Raw genomic sequence first — 16900 nt, 5'->3', positions numbered from 1 at the left:
TATAGTATGTGAAACAACTTTGAACACCAATAGTACATAATCAAGTATATGGTTATATGTATTATTCAATACTTGCTTCAACTGAGTCAGTTATATCATCTCTAAGTTCTTCAAAGAGGAGGACTATATATTTTAGTTCTTTTGCATCCTTTATGGTAGCCAGCACAGCACTGATTACACAGGAGATAAGTGTTTTAAAGAACAAATGATTAAGTCAGAAGCAGATTTTTGCCTTCTTTTTCAATCCACCCTCAACCCTATCCTCTGCTCCCCACAAGTGATCTTGAAACTTATGTCTTAGCATTCTTTCTTTTTTATATTATTCTTCCCACATATGGACTAGCCACACTAGTAGCTGGATTTTAATGTGCAATAGTTTCCAAAGAAATAGGGGTAAAGCCAGTATAAACAGAAAAGTGAGGAGGTCTATTCACATAGGAAAATAGGTGATGTAGGTAGAAAATTCAGTAGAGAACGTAGTATATTTATGAGATAATTGATAATGTACTAGTTGAGGTCAGCATGCAGATGGGGTTGAGTAATAATATACAAATTGATTACCTAAGCAATAGAACAAAACAGACAAGTGGCAGACTTAGGAACCAATAGAAATCCCCAACACAGTTTTATGCTTTCTGGAATACATGTGAGCAAAACAAGGCAGACAGACCAGAAAAGGTAGAGTGGACTTGCAAAAAAAAAAAGTTTGACAGCAATTTTTGTTTTGCGCTAAGACCCTCTGAAGACATTTTTGGTAACATGTGAAACTGTAGTTAGAACAGGTAAGTTTACCAAGTGAAAAATCTTGTACTCAAAGGCTCAGGGAATAAAAACCAACATTATGAAGAAAAGTCTTTTAAAAAATATTATAGTGGGGCTTTTTGGTTTAGCTTTAAGCATAGAGAATAATACATATAATAAGCAGTTCATCTGGTCTGAGTCCTTGATGGTTGAAATGACCTCAATCTGCTTACTCTATTAGCTAGCTGGAAACACTAGTATTCATTCATTTCACAGCATGTGGACTGTGTTCTAAGAAATCAAGTATGTAAGGATTGATTTTTGTAGATAAGGCTTTCTAGGATACTTAACCAATGATCCAAGGTCCTCACATACCCTAAAGACAATCAAGTATTAAGTAAACTTAATACTTAATATTAAGTTTTGGCATACATACTCATGTATGCCAAAAACTCAGCAACAAACATTTTGAGGGAATATTCATTTTATTACTACCATTACAAAAGAGAAATTAGAAACTGCTACAATACATATGGTATGAATTGACAGCTACTACAGGAGTTATGTGGTGGGAATAATCATGTAGAATTTGGATAATTAGAAAATGTTTCACGGGAGAAGTGAGATTTGAGGTCTTAACAGAAGGTCAAGACTTGGTAAGCAGAGAAAAAAAGAATGTTCTAAGTGTTCACTAGGAAGCGGTAGAAACGAATGTGGCTTCTCTGGGGGACCATTAGGAGAACAGTTTGATTAGACCAAAAAAATTCAGCATGACTGCATGATCCCTTCAAAGTGAGGACAACACTGTCATATATAGCTAACATATTAAACAGCAATAGGTCAACAGAAAGAGACCAAGGCCCTTGGGATTCTAATCTACTTCCTTCTACTAACTAGATACATCATTTATGAATTTCATTACTCTGAAAGAAAATACAGATATCTGTGTTATCTAACTGACCTCACAGGATTACTTATTACTGGGATAAAGGGGAATACTTGTTTTAACTTTAAACAAAACGTTACTCAAAATTGGGAAGAAATTTATATAACTATTACAATGTAACCTTATCAGAAACCCTTAATCTACCTCAACTAAACACTAAGCTTTTAAATTCATTGCTTAACTGTATGCATTTAAGGGTGAAGGAGTTGGAGCACTTGGGAAAGACTGGGTTTAATGGACTAGATGCCTCAGAAAAAGTTAAGAGCAGGACAAAGAACTAAATCTCTTGTTTTTCTGGAAAGAAAAAGCAGAAATGATTAGGAGCAGAGTGACTGGATAATCTGTCACCCAAACTAGGACAGTGAAGAGTGTGAAGGAACGTGGCATTAATAATTTCACTGGACAAGCATAAATTGGGACACATGATCACTCTTGTCTTTATGTGTATAGTATGTCAAATTTTCCTAAAGGCAATGAGGAATCAGAAAAATTTTAAATAGAAGTGACAGTATCACATATGCTTTTAAGAAAGCTGACTTTGACAGCAATGAGGATGTGAAAGATATGAAGGAGGGAACTTAGGATGTAGGAGGTTGTTTTAACAATTCTATGATACGATGATGGGCTAAACTAAAGTCAGGGCAGTGGAGATAGAGAGGACAAATCACAGAACTACACTGGAGGTACAATCTTTACATTTACTCTGAACTAAAATGAAATAATCCTTTATATGCATACTTTGTTTTCAAAAGAATTTGGAGAAAAGACACAACAGCTAATTGCTATCTTACCAAAACAAAACAAAACAAAAAAGACAAAAACAAAAAAAAATTTAAGCACAAAGAATGGGAGAAGTGCTTAAACTAGATCATTACTTCATACCTAAAAGAACTGTCATTTGACCAAATCTCCATGTACCAAATGCAGAATATTTCAGCTTCTTCTCTTCTTCCAACCAATCACCATCTCTGTTTAATTCTCAATTTATTTTTTTTTCAATTTACTTTTATTATCACTTCCTTTTGCTTCCCATCTGGCTTTTATTCTTTTAAGTATACACCATACACCAGTGGGGAGGTATTTATCCTCCCCACCCTCACTCTCAATATTGGTCCCTGTTTCAAAACATTAGAACATATTTCCTTTCCAACTTAAGCCTCAAATGCTTATCCAATGAATTAGGTTGTTATGGCTATTAAGTAATAGTCAAGGCCATCTTATTGGATTTCTAAATTCTCAAGATTCCTGCTATATATCACACTAGGATTATTTCATTGTTTTGTTCTTCTGTTTGTTATCTTTCTTACACATCTTAATACCCTCACCTCAATGTTTCCACGGTAGACATTTTCTCCCTTGATCTTTTTGTCTGCCTACATTTTTTGAGAACAAGAGCTCCCAGATCTGGGGATATAGTTGTACTACACTGCCACATAGGAAAGGAGGGTTTACATGCTCACAGCTTCAGGAAATGGGGCTAAAGTGGGTTTTAACAGAAGACCTCAATAAAGGCAAAGCAGGTTTTGTTTCCAGACTCCCGTTTACCTGCCCTCCAAAGGCAAAAAGCTCTTCTCTTTAGAGAACATTTTGTATGTTTTAAAAAAATAACTCCATTGACTGCCTAGCATAAGAGAGCATTTCTCAAGTTGGTGTTCACTCTCCCGTTGCGGAGCACAGGCTCCGGACGCGCAGGCTCAGTGGCCATGGCTCACGGGCCCAGCTGCTCCGCGGCATGTGGGATCTTCCCAGACCGGGGCACGAACCCGTGTCCCATGCATTGGCAGGCGGACTCTCAACCGCTGCGCAACCAGGGAAGCCCCAATTATAATCTACTTTTAAAAATCAATATATTCTGGATCACCTGAATGACAGAGTAGTGCCATGGAATTTCTATGTCTGAATTTGGTTTTGTGTTTACACCCACAATAACAGCAACCTAATGGTGTGCACTATTAAGAAATTAATATATGTGTACTATTACATAATAAATGCATTTGTACCAAGTGAGAACCCAATTACGTTACATATATGAATGAAGAGTTCACAAGAGTTTGAAGAGACAAAATAGGTAGGAGAATTGAGTTATTATTCTACACATGGTACAGGAATGGAAGCCTAAATAAAACAAACAAGTAAAAGGGCTTTGTATAGATTATTCAGGTTTGAAAAGCATTAGTGTAAGATATAGAAACATCAGGAATCCACAAAGGCAAAAGAAGATGTAAAGCATGCAAATTCACCACAAATCTTCAATTGCCTGCATGGTAATTATAATAAATCATTCCCCACATACCATCCCGGCTAATACTTGAAGAGATATAATCCAGGGGAAAAAAATGCAGAATATGACACACACTAATACTGGTGTCAGTCTTGACTAAAAAAAAAAAATTGAGGACAAGGACTACTAAATAAGATCTCATGACCTCATTTCAACATTATATTGGTCAGAAACTCTATACATGTGATGAATACTTAGATTAGATTCAACCAAAAAGAATTTTACTTTTCTTTCTTCCTAAAAATAACATGCTTATTAAATAAAATATGGAAATATAGAAATGCAGAACAAAGAAAATAAAATCACCTACACTCTTCTTACCCTAACTACTAATTGCTTTTTGTTTCTCTTTAACATGGTTGAAATCACTTGTTACAAACACTTTAACTTGGAGTAACTTTGCTGGATTCAAACTGTAACTCAGCTTCTAAATCCAAACAGGCCACCTAGGATTCTCTGAGTTTAGAATAAGTAAGAGACACTAAATATCTTCTGAACCAGATTCAAAATAAACTTGAAGTACAAAGACCAAAGAATGATTTACCTCAGAATATTTAGTGTTTATTGTAAACTTAAAAAGAGGGTGGGGGAGAGGGCAACATCTTAGTCAGTGAAAGCTACAACCTATAGCTCTGGCACTAAAATATTACTGAGGTCTTTGATTCTAAATAATAAATAATTAGTAATAAGAGGATTTTCTGAAGTGAAGAGAGGTGAAGAGAAGTGAAGATAGTGATTAACTCGAAGGAAAGTAACTTGAATCATAATACAACTTATAGAAAGAGACCTACTTTTAATCTAAAATTGTAAATTATTTTACCTAGCCCTAAATTACTTCACCTCTTATTATAAAAGATCTACAACCAATTAAATGAACATGATCAAAACATGTTATATATATACATTTTTAAATATACAAAGTCTCTGCTTGAAATACATATTAAAAAGCTGAAAACTTCCAACCCACAAAATATATAATGAAATGTAAGTAAATTGGGAAGGGCGATGCATGCATAGCACGTAACTAGAAGTTTAAAAGACCAGGCATTAAACACACACACACACACACACACACACACACACACACACACACACACACACACACACACGAGAAGAAGCTTAATCCTGGCTTTGTCACAGCCACCTATGGAATCTTTGATAAGTCATTTGACATGTTTAGCCAGAGTTTCAGAATCTATAAAATGAGAGATTCACTCTAGCTATAAACCCTGTTGAGATTTTTTTCTTTTCCCTCTGCATACAATCTCACAAATCAAACTGACATGAAAACAACTTCGTAATAAAATCTCTCTAGAATCATCTCAATTAAGTATCAAAGCAAAAAATAAAGTCTTCTCATAAATTAGTACTTATGGCTCTTAGAATTGGCTCCGTCTAATTGTTGCGGTTAGGCTTTTCCAATGGCTAGTGACACGCTGTTGACATATTAATTGCTTTCAATGTATACTACTAGTATGATCAAATCTTCATTTTATTCCTGCTCCCAAAACACCAATAGGAAAGTAAACAAAAGAACACAAAATATCATCTATAATATGGTCTATATATTAACAGTTAAAAAAATAAAAATATATAAAATGTATATTTTCATATGCTATATGATACTGAACTAATAATAAACACTTCTAACTATGTAAAGAAATTACTTCTGAATTTTAAGTAGTCAAAATTTATATATAAGATCCTGCTTCTAATGAAATTCTTTATTTGAATGCTATGTATATGTATTGTCCTGATCCTACAAATAAAAACCCAGGCTGAAAACTTTCTATAGGAAGTCAGTGGGGATGAAACTATACGGTCAATGAAACACTGAAGTACAGCTATCTAATTATCTTTACGTGCAGAAGTGCTATTGTACTTTGTACTCTGGCAGCCATCTAGTCTCGAAATAGTTTACTTTAAGAACAAAGAGAAATCCAACTTCTAGTTAACTACTGGTTAATGTGCTTTTTAAAAAACTCTTTTGACTCACCTTAGTCCAAGGATGTGCCTTAATTTGAGGGAATTTGAATTCTGTGTAGTTTGGGTTCATTTCTCTAATTTGCTCCCTTGTTGGTGTCCCCAGGACCTAGATAAAGAAAGCAAGTTACTGCCGTATTTTTCTATGTACTTACAAATACAGTCTTTATGTCTTAATGTACTGGTTTTACTGGAAAAAGGAATCCCAAAGTTATAAAATACACAGCTCATTAAATAGAGCAGACTTTATAAAAAGACTTTAATTTCTAACTGACTACAGAACCCATGCTAGACTACCGTATACAGACATTTATGATAATAGTAATGTTAAATCAGGCTTGTAAAAGAAAGATCACTCAAAAATATTCAAGTAAAAATCCTTGTTCTGTCTAGAAAAACAATCTATTGCAATGATGGCATCTGAAATGAGAGTATCTTTTATTCATTTAGTAAAGTAAGCCAAAGGTTTTATTATTAATAAACTGTTGATATTTAGGAGGATCTTAGTCAAACATGGTCATCAATAATTCCATTCAATCACTGAATATTAAGTGAGTGTCTTTGTGTACTAGGAACTACACTATGGTATATGAAGGATACAAAGAACAAGTGATTTCCTGCTATGATAAACTTACTTATTTGTGTGTGGAAAAAAGTATAACTATAATACAAGATGAAAATATATCAAGTACTTCATTGCCTCCAGAGCTGTATTAGGCACCAGACAAAGGAAAGTATATGGACCTGAGTGCACAAAGTAGATGATGGGAAGAAACACTAAATACTAAAATGAGTACTTTGAAGAAAGATGACATTTATTGCCCATCTTTATAACTCTAGGGCCTGATATAAAACAAGTTTGTTAAAATAAAATGTTAAGCCATTTACAATTCAAGGATAGTTGTGCAGGAGGAGTAGAATGTAATGATAAGTACTTGATTTGTGGCGAATAATCACGGCAAAGTAAGAATTTCAGGTTTTTGTTGTTGTTTCTACTTCTGTAGACTTCATTAAAACTTGCAGAACTTAATCAAAATTTTAAGTTTTATTCTTCAAAAGACACTCTTAAGAAAACAAAAGGTAAGCTAGACTGAGAGAAAACATTTGCAAAACATATTTCAAAGGACTTGTATCTCGAATATACAAGGACTCTTATAATTCAAAAACAGAAAGACAACACAATAAAAATGGGCAAAAGATATGACCAGATACTTCACAGAAGACACAGAGATGGCAAATAAGCACATTAAACGACGCTCAATATCACTGATCATTAGGGAAATGCTAATTAAAACTACAAAATACTACCTACTAAGGCGGCTAAAATTAAAAGGACTACGTATACAAAGTCTTGTTGAGAATGTAGAGCAAGTGAAACTCTCATCCAGTGCTGGTGGAATTGTAAAAAAGTTATACTCATCATTCCCTCTCCTAGGTAGTTACCCAAGATAATTAAAAGCATATGTCCATACAAAGACTTGTACACTAATGTGCATAGCAGCTTTCTTGCCACTGCCAGAAAGTGGAAATAACTCAAATGTCCACAACATGGTGAATGAACAAATAGTGTTATATTAATACAATGCAATACTACTCAGTAATAATAATAAAAATAAAAACATGGATGAATAATTATACTGAGCAAAAGCAGATGAAAAAAGTACCTACTGTATAATTTAATTCATATGGAATTCTAGAACATTTTCTGCCTACAGTGACAGAAAGAAGATCCATGGTTATGAGGAGCTGGAGGCAAATATTACAAAGAGGTACTAGGACATTTTTAGAGGTGATAAATATTTATAAACTTCCTTTCCTTCTTGTAGTAGAATTCCAGCTTTACAGAGAGAAGCAAGGTGTATTGAGAAGGGAAATCTCTGATCTTTGTAGTTGTAACTATCAGATATTTAAAAGTCAGGAGCTATCCATACTTAAAATATGAAAAATAAAAGTTTTTATTTTTAAATAATAAAGCAAGCACTTATATTCTAAATTAGACCCTTGATGAAGGGTGTACATGTATAACATGTACTGGGAAAAAGGGAAAAGAGTGAAAAAGAAGGGAGAGTGAACTTATCGATAATTCTACTTCCTAAATGCAACTCCACTAGATTTTTTTAAGTTCTAAAGAAAAACAACAGCAATGACTTGAAAAAACATGAGTATTTAAAATGCATACCTTCAGGGACTCCCCTTGTGGTCCAGTGGTAAAGAATCCACCTCCCAATGGAGGGGATGCAGGTTCAATCCCTGGTCAGGGAACTAGGATCCCACATGCCACGGGGCAACTAAGCCCACGTGCCACAAACTACTGCAGAGCTCATGCACTCCGGAGCCCAAGTGCCACAACTAGAGAGAAGCCCACGTGCCACAACAAAAGATCCCACATGCCACAACGAAGATCCCGTGTGCCACAACTAAGACCCAATGCAGTCAAATAAATAAATAATTTTAAAAAAATGAAATGCATACCTTTAATGATTTTACAACCCACTAATTCCACTTTAAGGCATATACTCTAACCTAGAGAATCTCTTTATATATATATATACACATATATATATAGTCTGTAATATATGTATATGTAGTCTGTAAGATATATATGTAATCTGTAATAATATAATATTGCAGGCAAAAACAAAAATCCAAAAGTAGAATAAATAAATTGTGGTATAGTCATACGATGATATACTAACTAGCAATGACAATAAATGAACTAGAGCTACACATACCTCATGGATGAATCTCATGCAGTGGTGAGTTTTCACTCAATAATGAATACATATAGTATAACTGCCTTATATAAAGTTTAAAAACAGGTAACACTAAACTATATTTTAGTTTACATAGTAAAACTAAATCAAAAGCATGGGAATATTCATTAGAAAAATCAAGTATAGATTATTTAGCTTACTAGAAAGGATGTAGGAGGAGGGACTGTGAGTGGGATGGGCATTAAGTAGTTCTTCTAATTCTAATTCTTAATATGAGTGGTACTTACATGGATATCCACTTTATTATTATGCTTTAAACTTAATATATTTTTGCATTATGATACATTTCACAATAAACAAAATGACACTTAAGAAATGCCCACTCTCAAATCAGTGAGTATTTTTTGCGCAGTCTCCCTGTATTTATTCAATACTTTGTTAACACAAGGCACGGTCCTAACTCCCTACAAGCTGGTAAGAATGCCAAAAGAAATGAGCGTTGTATGCTACCCACTAGTAAATACATTTTTTTACTGTATGAACACAGATCACATGAACTTATCAGCCATTTGGCTGACTGTCCCATATTTACACACTGTATAATTAAAAGGCAGGATGTTCCTTGAAGTTTCAATTCTTATGTTTTTTATTATAGCCTATGAATATTCCCAAGGGAAGAAAATCTGTGAAATATACACTGAAACAGCTGAGAAACTTATGACATGTACAAAAGGTCTGCTTAACATACAAATTTTAGTAATTTATTTTATGTGAAAGCAAGAAGATATACTATATGTGTGCATATGTATAGTCACTTTCATATTCTCCCTAAATCCACTAGTCCAGGGATTAGTGTCTCACAGCCACTTAGATCTAAACATTTATCCAAAATTTTATACATGAAAAATTTCAAACATGAGAAAGTTGCACCTTTTCTTAAATAGTGAAAATGCTCTCGTCTATACCACCTCGATTCTATGATTAATATTTTACTATATTTGTTTCATCACATTTCCACCCCTCAATCCATATATCGATCCACCTTATTTTTTGATACATTTGAAAGTCAGTTGCAGACACTAGTACATGTCAGCATACATATAATTAACTAAGGTTCAATATTTCTGGCATTTTCATCTAAGCATTTTTTACATACCTAGAATTCTCCTTCGATATACACCAGGTGCATGGATGTGGAAAAAAATCTTTTATCACAATGGGAAATAACCTGCTTTGATGAATAGTTATGATATAAAAAAGATTCTTAATTACACTTCTGATTAGTGGTCAGTTTAACTGTGTTCTTTACCTTCAAAATGTGGATATTTGTGACTTTTAAGAAACTTAATTACTAACTAGTAAATGCAATCATTGACATATTCACTATCAATTATTTAAAAGCAATTAAGCAAATGAACTAGCATGTTACCACAAAGTGGCAATAGAGCTCTCCTTACTCCTTTGTTACTGCCACATGACCTTGAATCACTAAGGCCATTAGATGGGGAAAGCGAAATTCCAATGTCACAGTCTGTTCTATGTTTAATTTCTCTTGCCAAACATTCAACTACTATAATAATTTTTCTATTCTTTTTCTTCTCACTTTTAAATCTTGAAAGCACATTCTCCCCAGGCTGGCTAACAGAGATGAAAAGTAGATGGGAGATCCACTAGTCCAGGGATTAGCAAACTTTTTTTAAAGGGCCAGAGAGTAAATACCTTGGCTTTGTGGGCCATACAGCCTCTGTCACTAGTCAGCTCTACTACTGTAGCACAAAGCAGCCATAAATAAATAGGCAGCAGACTTAATTTGGTCCCTGGGCCCTAGTTGCTGACCTCTAATCTAGTCTAAACATTTTTAGAGATGAGAAAAACTGAAGCCCAGAAAGAACGACTTTTCAGAGGTCAGAACTAATCAGAAGCAGAGCTAGAACATAATTTAAATCTTGGGACTTCCCTGGTGGTCCAGTGGTTAAGACTCCATATTCCCAATGCAGGGTTAAATCCCTGGTCAGGGAACTAGATCCCTCATGCCGCAACTAAAGATCCTGTGTGCTGCAAATAAGACCTGGCGCAGCCAAATAAATAAATAAATATTAAACAAACATAAGAAAGACAAATCTTAAAAAACATATTTAAATCTCATCAGTGGCAAACCAATTTTAGGAGATGGTATGAAAGAATCTGTTTATTGACTTGGTTGGAGGACAAACAATTTCAGCTTTTAATGTTGGTAGTTGTGAAAAATTTTGATGCTATTAAGCATGAAGGAATAGAGCTGGAGGAGAAAACAGTATTTAAGATATTCAAGAAGAACCTGGAGGAGTTCTCCACCAAGTGGTGGATATAAGTATATCATCTAGAAGTGAGCTTGAGGATGGAAAAACAGCTTTGGTAGTACCTGATGCACAGACGCTAGGTGGTTGTGAGAGTAAGAGGCAAAGCAGGTTGAAGAAGAAGAGTGCTAAAGATGGGGACTCAAAAGACACAAATATATGGAAAAAGGGAAATTTAAAAAGGTTGAGACAGAAGCCTAAGAGATTGGAACAGGTCCTACAGATGATGATACCATGGAGGACAAGGAAAGTGAACATTTATTTAAAGGACTGAGAGGTGGGTATCTGACACAACGAGCCCAGGTAAAACAAAGCCCAAAAGGTGTTCACTGATGCTGGCCATGAAGACTTCCTTTCTGACCTTGGTGAGGTTAGTCGTGAGAAGAGCAAGCAGACTATAATCTGAAATGAGCAAGTAAAGACAGCATACATAAGTTCTCCTTTTAAAAGGTACATCAGTGAGGGAAGTGGGAGAACAAAAAGAAGAAATGTTTACCGAGTAACCAGTATTAAGAGCTCTGTGCTAGGTATATTAATTTTCTTTTCTCGTTTAAACTTTACAGATACTCTATTACCCCATTTCACACTTAAGAGAAACCTAAGGTTCACTGAGGTAAACAGACTTCTCAGAGTTACAGTCTGCCAATAGTAAATATGGGATTCAATGCACGTGTAGTTGACTCCCTAAAATGGTCTACCTAATATTAAGAGCAGGAACAAGAAAAGGTTTCTAAAAAATAATTTAAAGGGACTTCCCTGTGGCACAGTGGTTAAGAATCCGCCTGCCAATGCAGGGGACATGGGTTGGATCCCTGGTCCGGGAAGATCCCACGTGCCGTGGAGCAACTAAGCCCAAGCGTCACAACTACTGAGCCTGTGCTCTAGAGCCCACAAGCCACAACTACTGAAGTCCGCGTGCCTAGAGCCTGTGCTCCACAACAAGAGAAGCCACCACGATGAAAAGCACTCCCATCGCAACAAAGAGTAGCCCCTGCTCGCCACAACTAGAGAAAGCCACGTGCAGCAACAAAGACCCAACACAGCCAAAATTAAATAAATAAATTTATTTTAAAAGTAATAATAATTTTTAAAAATCACTTTCTTAAACTCCATTGGCTATACCATAATATAAAACCTGAATTCTTTGGAGTCATGTGGAATATATTTAGATTTTATAAGATCACAAGGCTGTAGTTAAAAGTTAAACAAAAAAGGTGGACTTTTCTTGACAACTTAAAAAAAAACATGATTTAAATAAAATCTACCTATATCATGGTAAAATCTAACTATATCAATTTAATAAAAGGAATATCTTGAACTGTTTATGGATTACAGATCTTAGGCAACAGAAGAATAATATGAATAAATACAGGCATCTATTTGGCTAAACAAGATCAAAAAGTGTAACAAACCTCAAACTTATTTTATAAAGTTTTGTAAAAATTCTTTTAATAATTGAGCAATCTTGATAAATCACTTTCAGGCTCCATTAGCTGTAGATTTTCACTGTAAATCCCATGCTTACTCATGCTTAAGCATATCTGCAATACCAAACATATAAGTTTAGTACCTTGTATGTAAGTGATTGTTTCACACATGTAGAATTTAGATTGGAATGTTAAATGATGGGCAAGTCCCATGGATGTGCACATTATAAGTAATTCTATTGCTCAGAATTTTTAATCTCAAGGCCTAAGTTACAGAAACCATTGTTATGGAATTGCTTTGGGTATAAATATTGTGCACACCTACCAGGGAGCCATAACTACTTTAAGGTGGTCTAATGTAAACTAAAAGCCTTATATAACATAGTACAATTCTGCATAACCTGGCATCAGTATAGTTCAATAAATTTGGAATGTCATGCAAAGGCTTGCATTATTTTAAAAAAAAATTATCATGGACTTCTCCTTCTAGTCATTATTAAGTAACTGATACTAGAATTGCTCTCTAGAGTAAATAACTAGAAAACTAACTCTAAAAAAGTTTAGTTTTCTAAAAAAAAACTTTTTTTTTTTAAAAAAAAGTTTTTTTTTTAAAAAACTAAAAAGACAAAATACTCTTTAAAGAAAAAGGTAAATATGATCCAAAAAGAAGAGGGGGGAAAAAACTGGTCAACAGGTACAGATCCAAAAATGACAGAGATGACACAATTGACAAATAAGGACTATAAGACAACTATTATAATGAGGAGACACATGGAGGATTAAAAAAAAAAACAAACACACAGTAATTGTACAGTTGAAAAGTATGACACGTGAAATGAAAACCTCCCTGGAGGTCTAACACCACAGAAGACAATCAGTGAACTTTAAAAAACAAAAGAAAAACAAAAAATAGAAACTACCAAAGCTGAAGCATGGAGGTAAAATGGCTAGAAAAACATATGTACATGTGTTTGGAGTCTGAGTAGGGTAATGGGGGGAAAGATGTAGAAAAACTATTTGAAGAAATAGTGGCCAACATTTTTACAAATTTGATGAAAATCTCAGTGAAACCTAGGCAGTTTAAATAAAGAAAATAACATAACAAGTCACAATCAACTAATAAAAGCCACTGATAAAGGGAAAATCTTTCCCGAAACAAAGGGACACATTTTATACAGCCAACAATAAGAATGACAGCTGACTTAGCAGAAACAATGCAAGCCAGAAGAAAATAGAGATCTTTCTAAAAAAAGAAAAAAGAAACTGGAAACCAAGAAATTTTATATCCAGTGAAAATATCCTTCAAAAGACATTATTAGGCAAACAAAAGCTAAGAGAGTTTGTCACCAGGAGATTTTCACTAAAAGAAAATACTTCAGGATGACAGAAAAGGATTCCAAATGGACATTCCTCTCTATACAAAGGAATAAAGACCACCAAAACTGGTAAATATGGGCTATATGTATGACATTTCCCCTTTGCTTTTAAATTGCTTTAGAAGAAAACTGTTTAAAGCAAAATAATAAAGTATTGTAGGAGTAAAAAATGTCTGACAACAAGAGCACGAAGGACAGGAAGGGAAAATGGAAATACTTTGTTGTAAGGTTCTTACTTTATATGCAAAGTGGTAAATTATTATTTGTAGTCTGTGACAGAGTAGGATGCCTATTTTCAATCTTAGAACAAACTCTAAAAAAATGCAACATGGTGATATAGCTTAAAAAGTCAATAGGGAAAATAAAAAACACTCATTATAAGCCACAAGGTAGCAGTAAAAGAGAAGAAGAGAGAGAGAAGGAACAATAAAAAGAAAACAAATATCAAGGTGGAATACTTAAACCCAAGCATATTAATAATTGCATTGAATGTAAATGGTCTAAACACTCCAATTAAAGGCAGAAATTATCAGACAATTTAAAAAAGAAGACCTAAGTATATACTGTCTGTAAGAAATGAACTTTAAATATAAAGACACATATATTAAAAGTAAAAGGATGCAAAAAGATATACCATGCAAACACTAATCATAAGAAGGATGGAGTGCAAAAAGATATACCATGCAAACACTAATCATAAGAAGGATGGAGTGCTTATTACATTAATATCAGAAAATTGTAGACTTCAGGACAAGGAAATGAAACAAAAACAAAGAGGGACATTTCCTAATGATAAAAGCAATTTTAAGACTAAACTTAAAATTATTATGAATACCATATGTTGGTAAGAATGTAAACCGCTGGAACTCTCATACACTGCTGGTGGGAGTGAAAAATAGTGAAACTGCTTTGGAAAACAGTTTGATGATTTCTTACAAAGTTTACATACACTTATCATATGACCAGCAATTTCAGTCCTAGCTCTTTATTGAAGAGAAATGTAAACACATGTCTGCAGAAATATTTATAAACAAACACAGAAACTTTATTCATAATAGCCAAAACAAAGAAACAAGTCAAATGCCCATCCACAAGTGAATGGATAAACAAATTGTGGTATATGCATAGAATACAACTAAGCATAAAACAGAATAAACAGGTAATACAAATAAAAAGATGGATGAGTCTCAAAAACATGATGTTGAGCTAAAGAAGCCAGATATAAAAATATACATATACTATATGATTCCATTCATATGAAATTCTGGAATAGGAAAAACTAATCATCAGTGACAGAAAGCAGACCTATGGTAACCTGAAATAGAAGATGGGAGACTGCAAAGGTATACAAACAGGGTGATCAACTGTCCCAGTTTACCTGGGACTACTATCTTGACAAATCCCTCAGTCCTGGGCAAATTGGGACATTTGGTCACCCCATTTTTTGGGGTGATGTAAATGTTCTAAACCTTGACCAGGATAGTGGTTATATGTTTGTCAAAACTCGTTAAACTGTACACTTAAAGTTGCTACGTTTTATTGTATGTAAATTAACATCTCTATGAAATTAATTTAAAAAGTAAAAAACAGACCATTATGTAATTTGTGATGACGTTACTACCCTAAATACAACCATGTTTATCCTTCTTCTGTTGCTATCTTAAGGTTAGCATTAAAAGTTATCAGAGTCTGTCAAACCCTAAAATCAGAATTATTTTATATACAGTATGTTTAGTCTTTAAGAAAGCAAAGGTATGAGTTAAGATGCAAAGGAATGTAAGAATGCAAAGGTTAGACATAATTGAGAGGCATTTAAAAAATTTTTTCAGCCTCCTTAAGTCACTCACTCAACAAAGTTCCTATGCTCAAGGAGCTCGAGGGCAGAGAGACTTGTACATTATAAATCAAGTTCAAATAGCCAAGATCAGTACAACAAAATAAGCACAGATAATGTGTAAGGTGAAAGTGCTAACAATGCACTGAAGTAAGGAAAAGATTCAGGAAAGGATTCTGAAAGGAGAGGCAAGAGCTAATTTTACTTAAGGAATCTAGGAAGCAAGCGAGTCAGATGCACACTCTATGCGCTCTAGGTACCAAGTGGAGAACAGCATGATCTGGATGACTGTTAACAGTTGAGTGCTAACAGAAAATAAGGATTAGAAAATGGATGGATGGCAACATTAAAGGCTAAAAGGTAAACAAGTGACAGATTATGAAGAGCAAGATTCTGAATGCATCACCATCTGTAATCAATACCACAAATATAAAACATTTAAATACATCAACTATCCCATTTCTACTTCTGAGTATATCTTTAAGTTTTATGTTGTTTCTATTAGGTTCAGAGTGTATTTCCGCCTGATTTATTTCAGCTGATTTATATTTGGAAACTCTGAAATCATATACTTAAACTTTTTCATTTTATAGATTAAGAAAAAGCATGTTTGATGTGGACTTCATCACTTCAGACACAAAACAAGTCTTAGGATTCCACCAAATATTAAGAGGTGGAAAAGTAATTTTTTTCCAAAACTTTTAGACTAAGGGTACACTTAAAAAATAATTATTATTCCTGGATTTCCTAAAAACTGAGTCCCCCACAACTTAAAGGAAACGAAACTACATGTAATGTTTTATGCACTTTTCTGTAAGTATCTCTCTCACACAATATAAGGGGCGGACGTTCAAAATTATCACACCATTGGAAAGTGTGTACTCTGAGTTATCTGTTATTAGAATAAGATCTTTCCATTTATTGCAAAAGAGCATTTTTTAAGTCCATTGTCCTAGAACATCATGTGGAGTAGGTGGTGGAAAGACTCAAAGTACCAGAGATTAGCCTGTCACAAGCCTTTGGGGATGCTGTTCATCCCTTATGATTAAATCAATCATTTCATTTGTACCCAGTCCCATCATGCTTGTTTTAACATTTTTTTCATATATTTAGTTGCAAACTTAGCTAACACCAATAAATATCAAGTCAGGAATTACGATTTATGTCTTCAAAGAAATAAAACACAGCCAAGAATCATCTGACAAGAGCTCTGAAATACATTTCTTTCACAGCTTTGCGTTTTAATGGCTCAACACCAGAGG

The 16900-nt window shown here is 34.1% G+C and overlaps 1 protein-coding gene across 1 annotated transcript in view; it reads right to left on the bottom strand.

Annotated features, from left to right (window-relative positions):
* The window catches only part of GSK3B (glycogen synthase kinase 3 beta), a 197803-nt gene that overhangs the window by 39747 nt on the left and 141156 nt on the right, over nt 1-16900 (bottom strand). Inside the window, exon 8 of the mRNA XM_082654334.1 lies at nt 5965-6060. Coding sequence (XP_082510460.1) covers nt 5965-6060 — 96 coding nt within the window. The remainder of the gene's footprint in view (nt 1-5964; nt 6061-16900) is intronic.

The sequence above is a fragment of the Grampus griseus genome (genome assembly GCF_964374135.1).
Source record: "Grampus griseus genome assembly, chromosome: 5".
In the NCBI taxonomy this organism is placed as follows: Eukaryota; Metazoa; Chordata; class Mammalia; order Artiodactyla; family Delphinidae; genus Grampus; species Grampus griseus.
The sequence above is the reverse complement of the archived record's forward strand: the minus strand, read 5'-3'. Positions and strand labels throughout refer to the sequence as shown.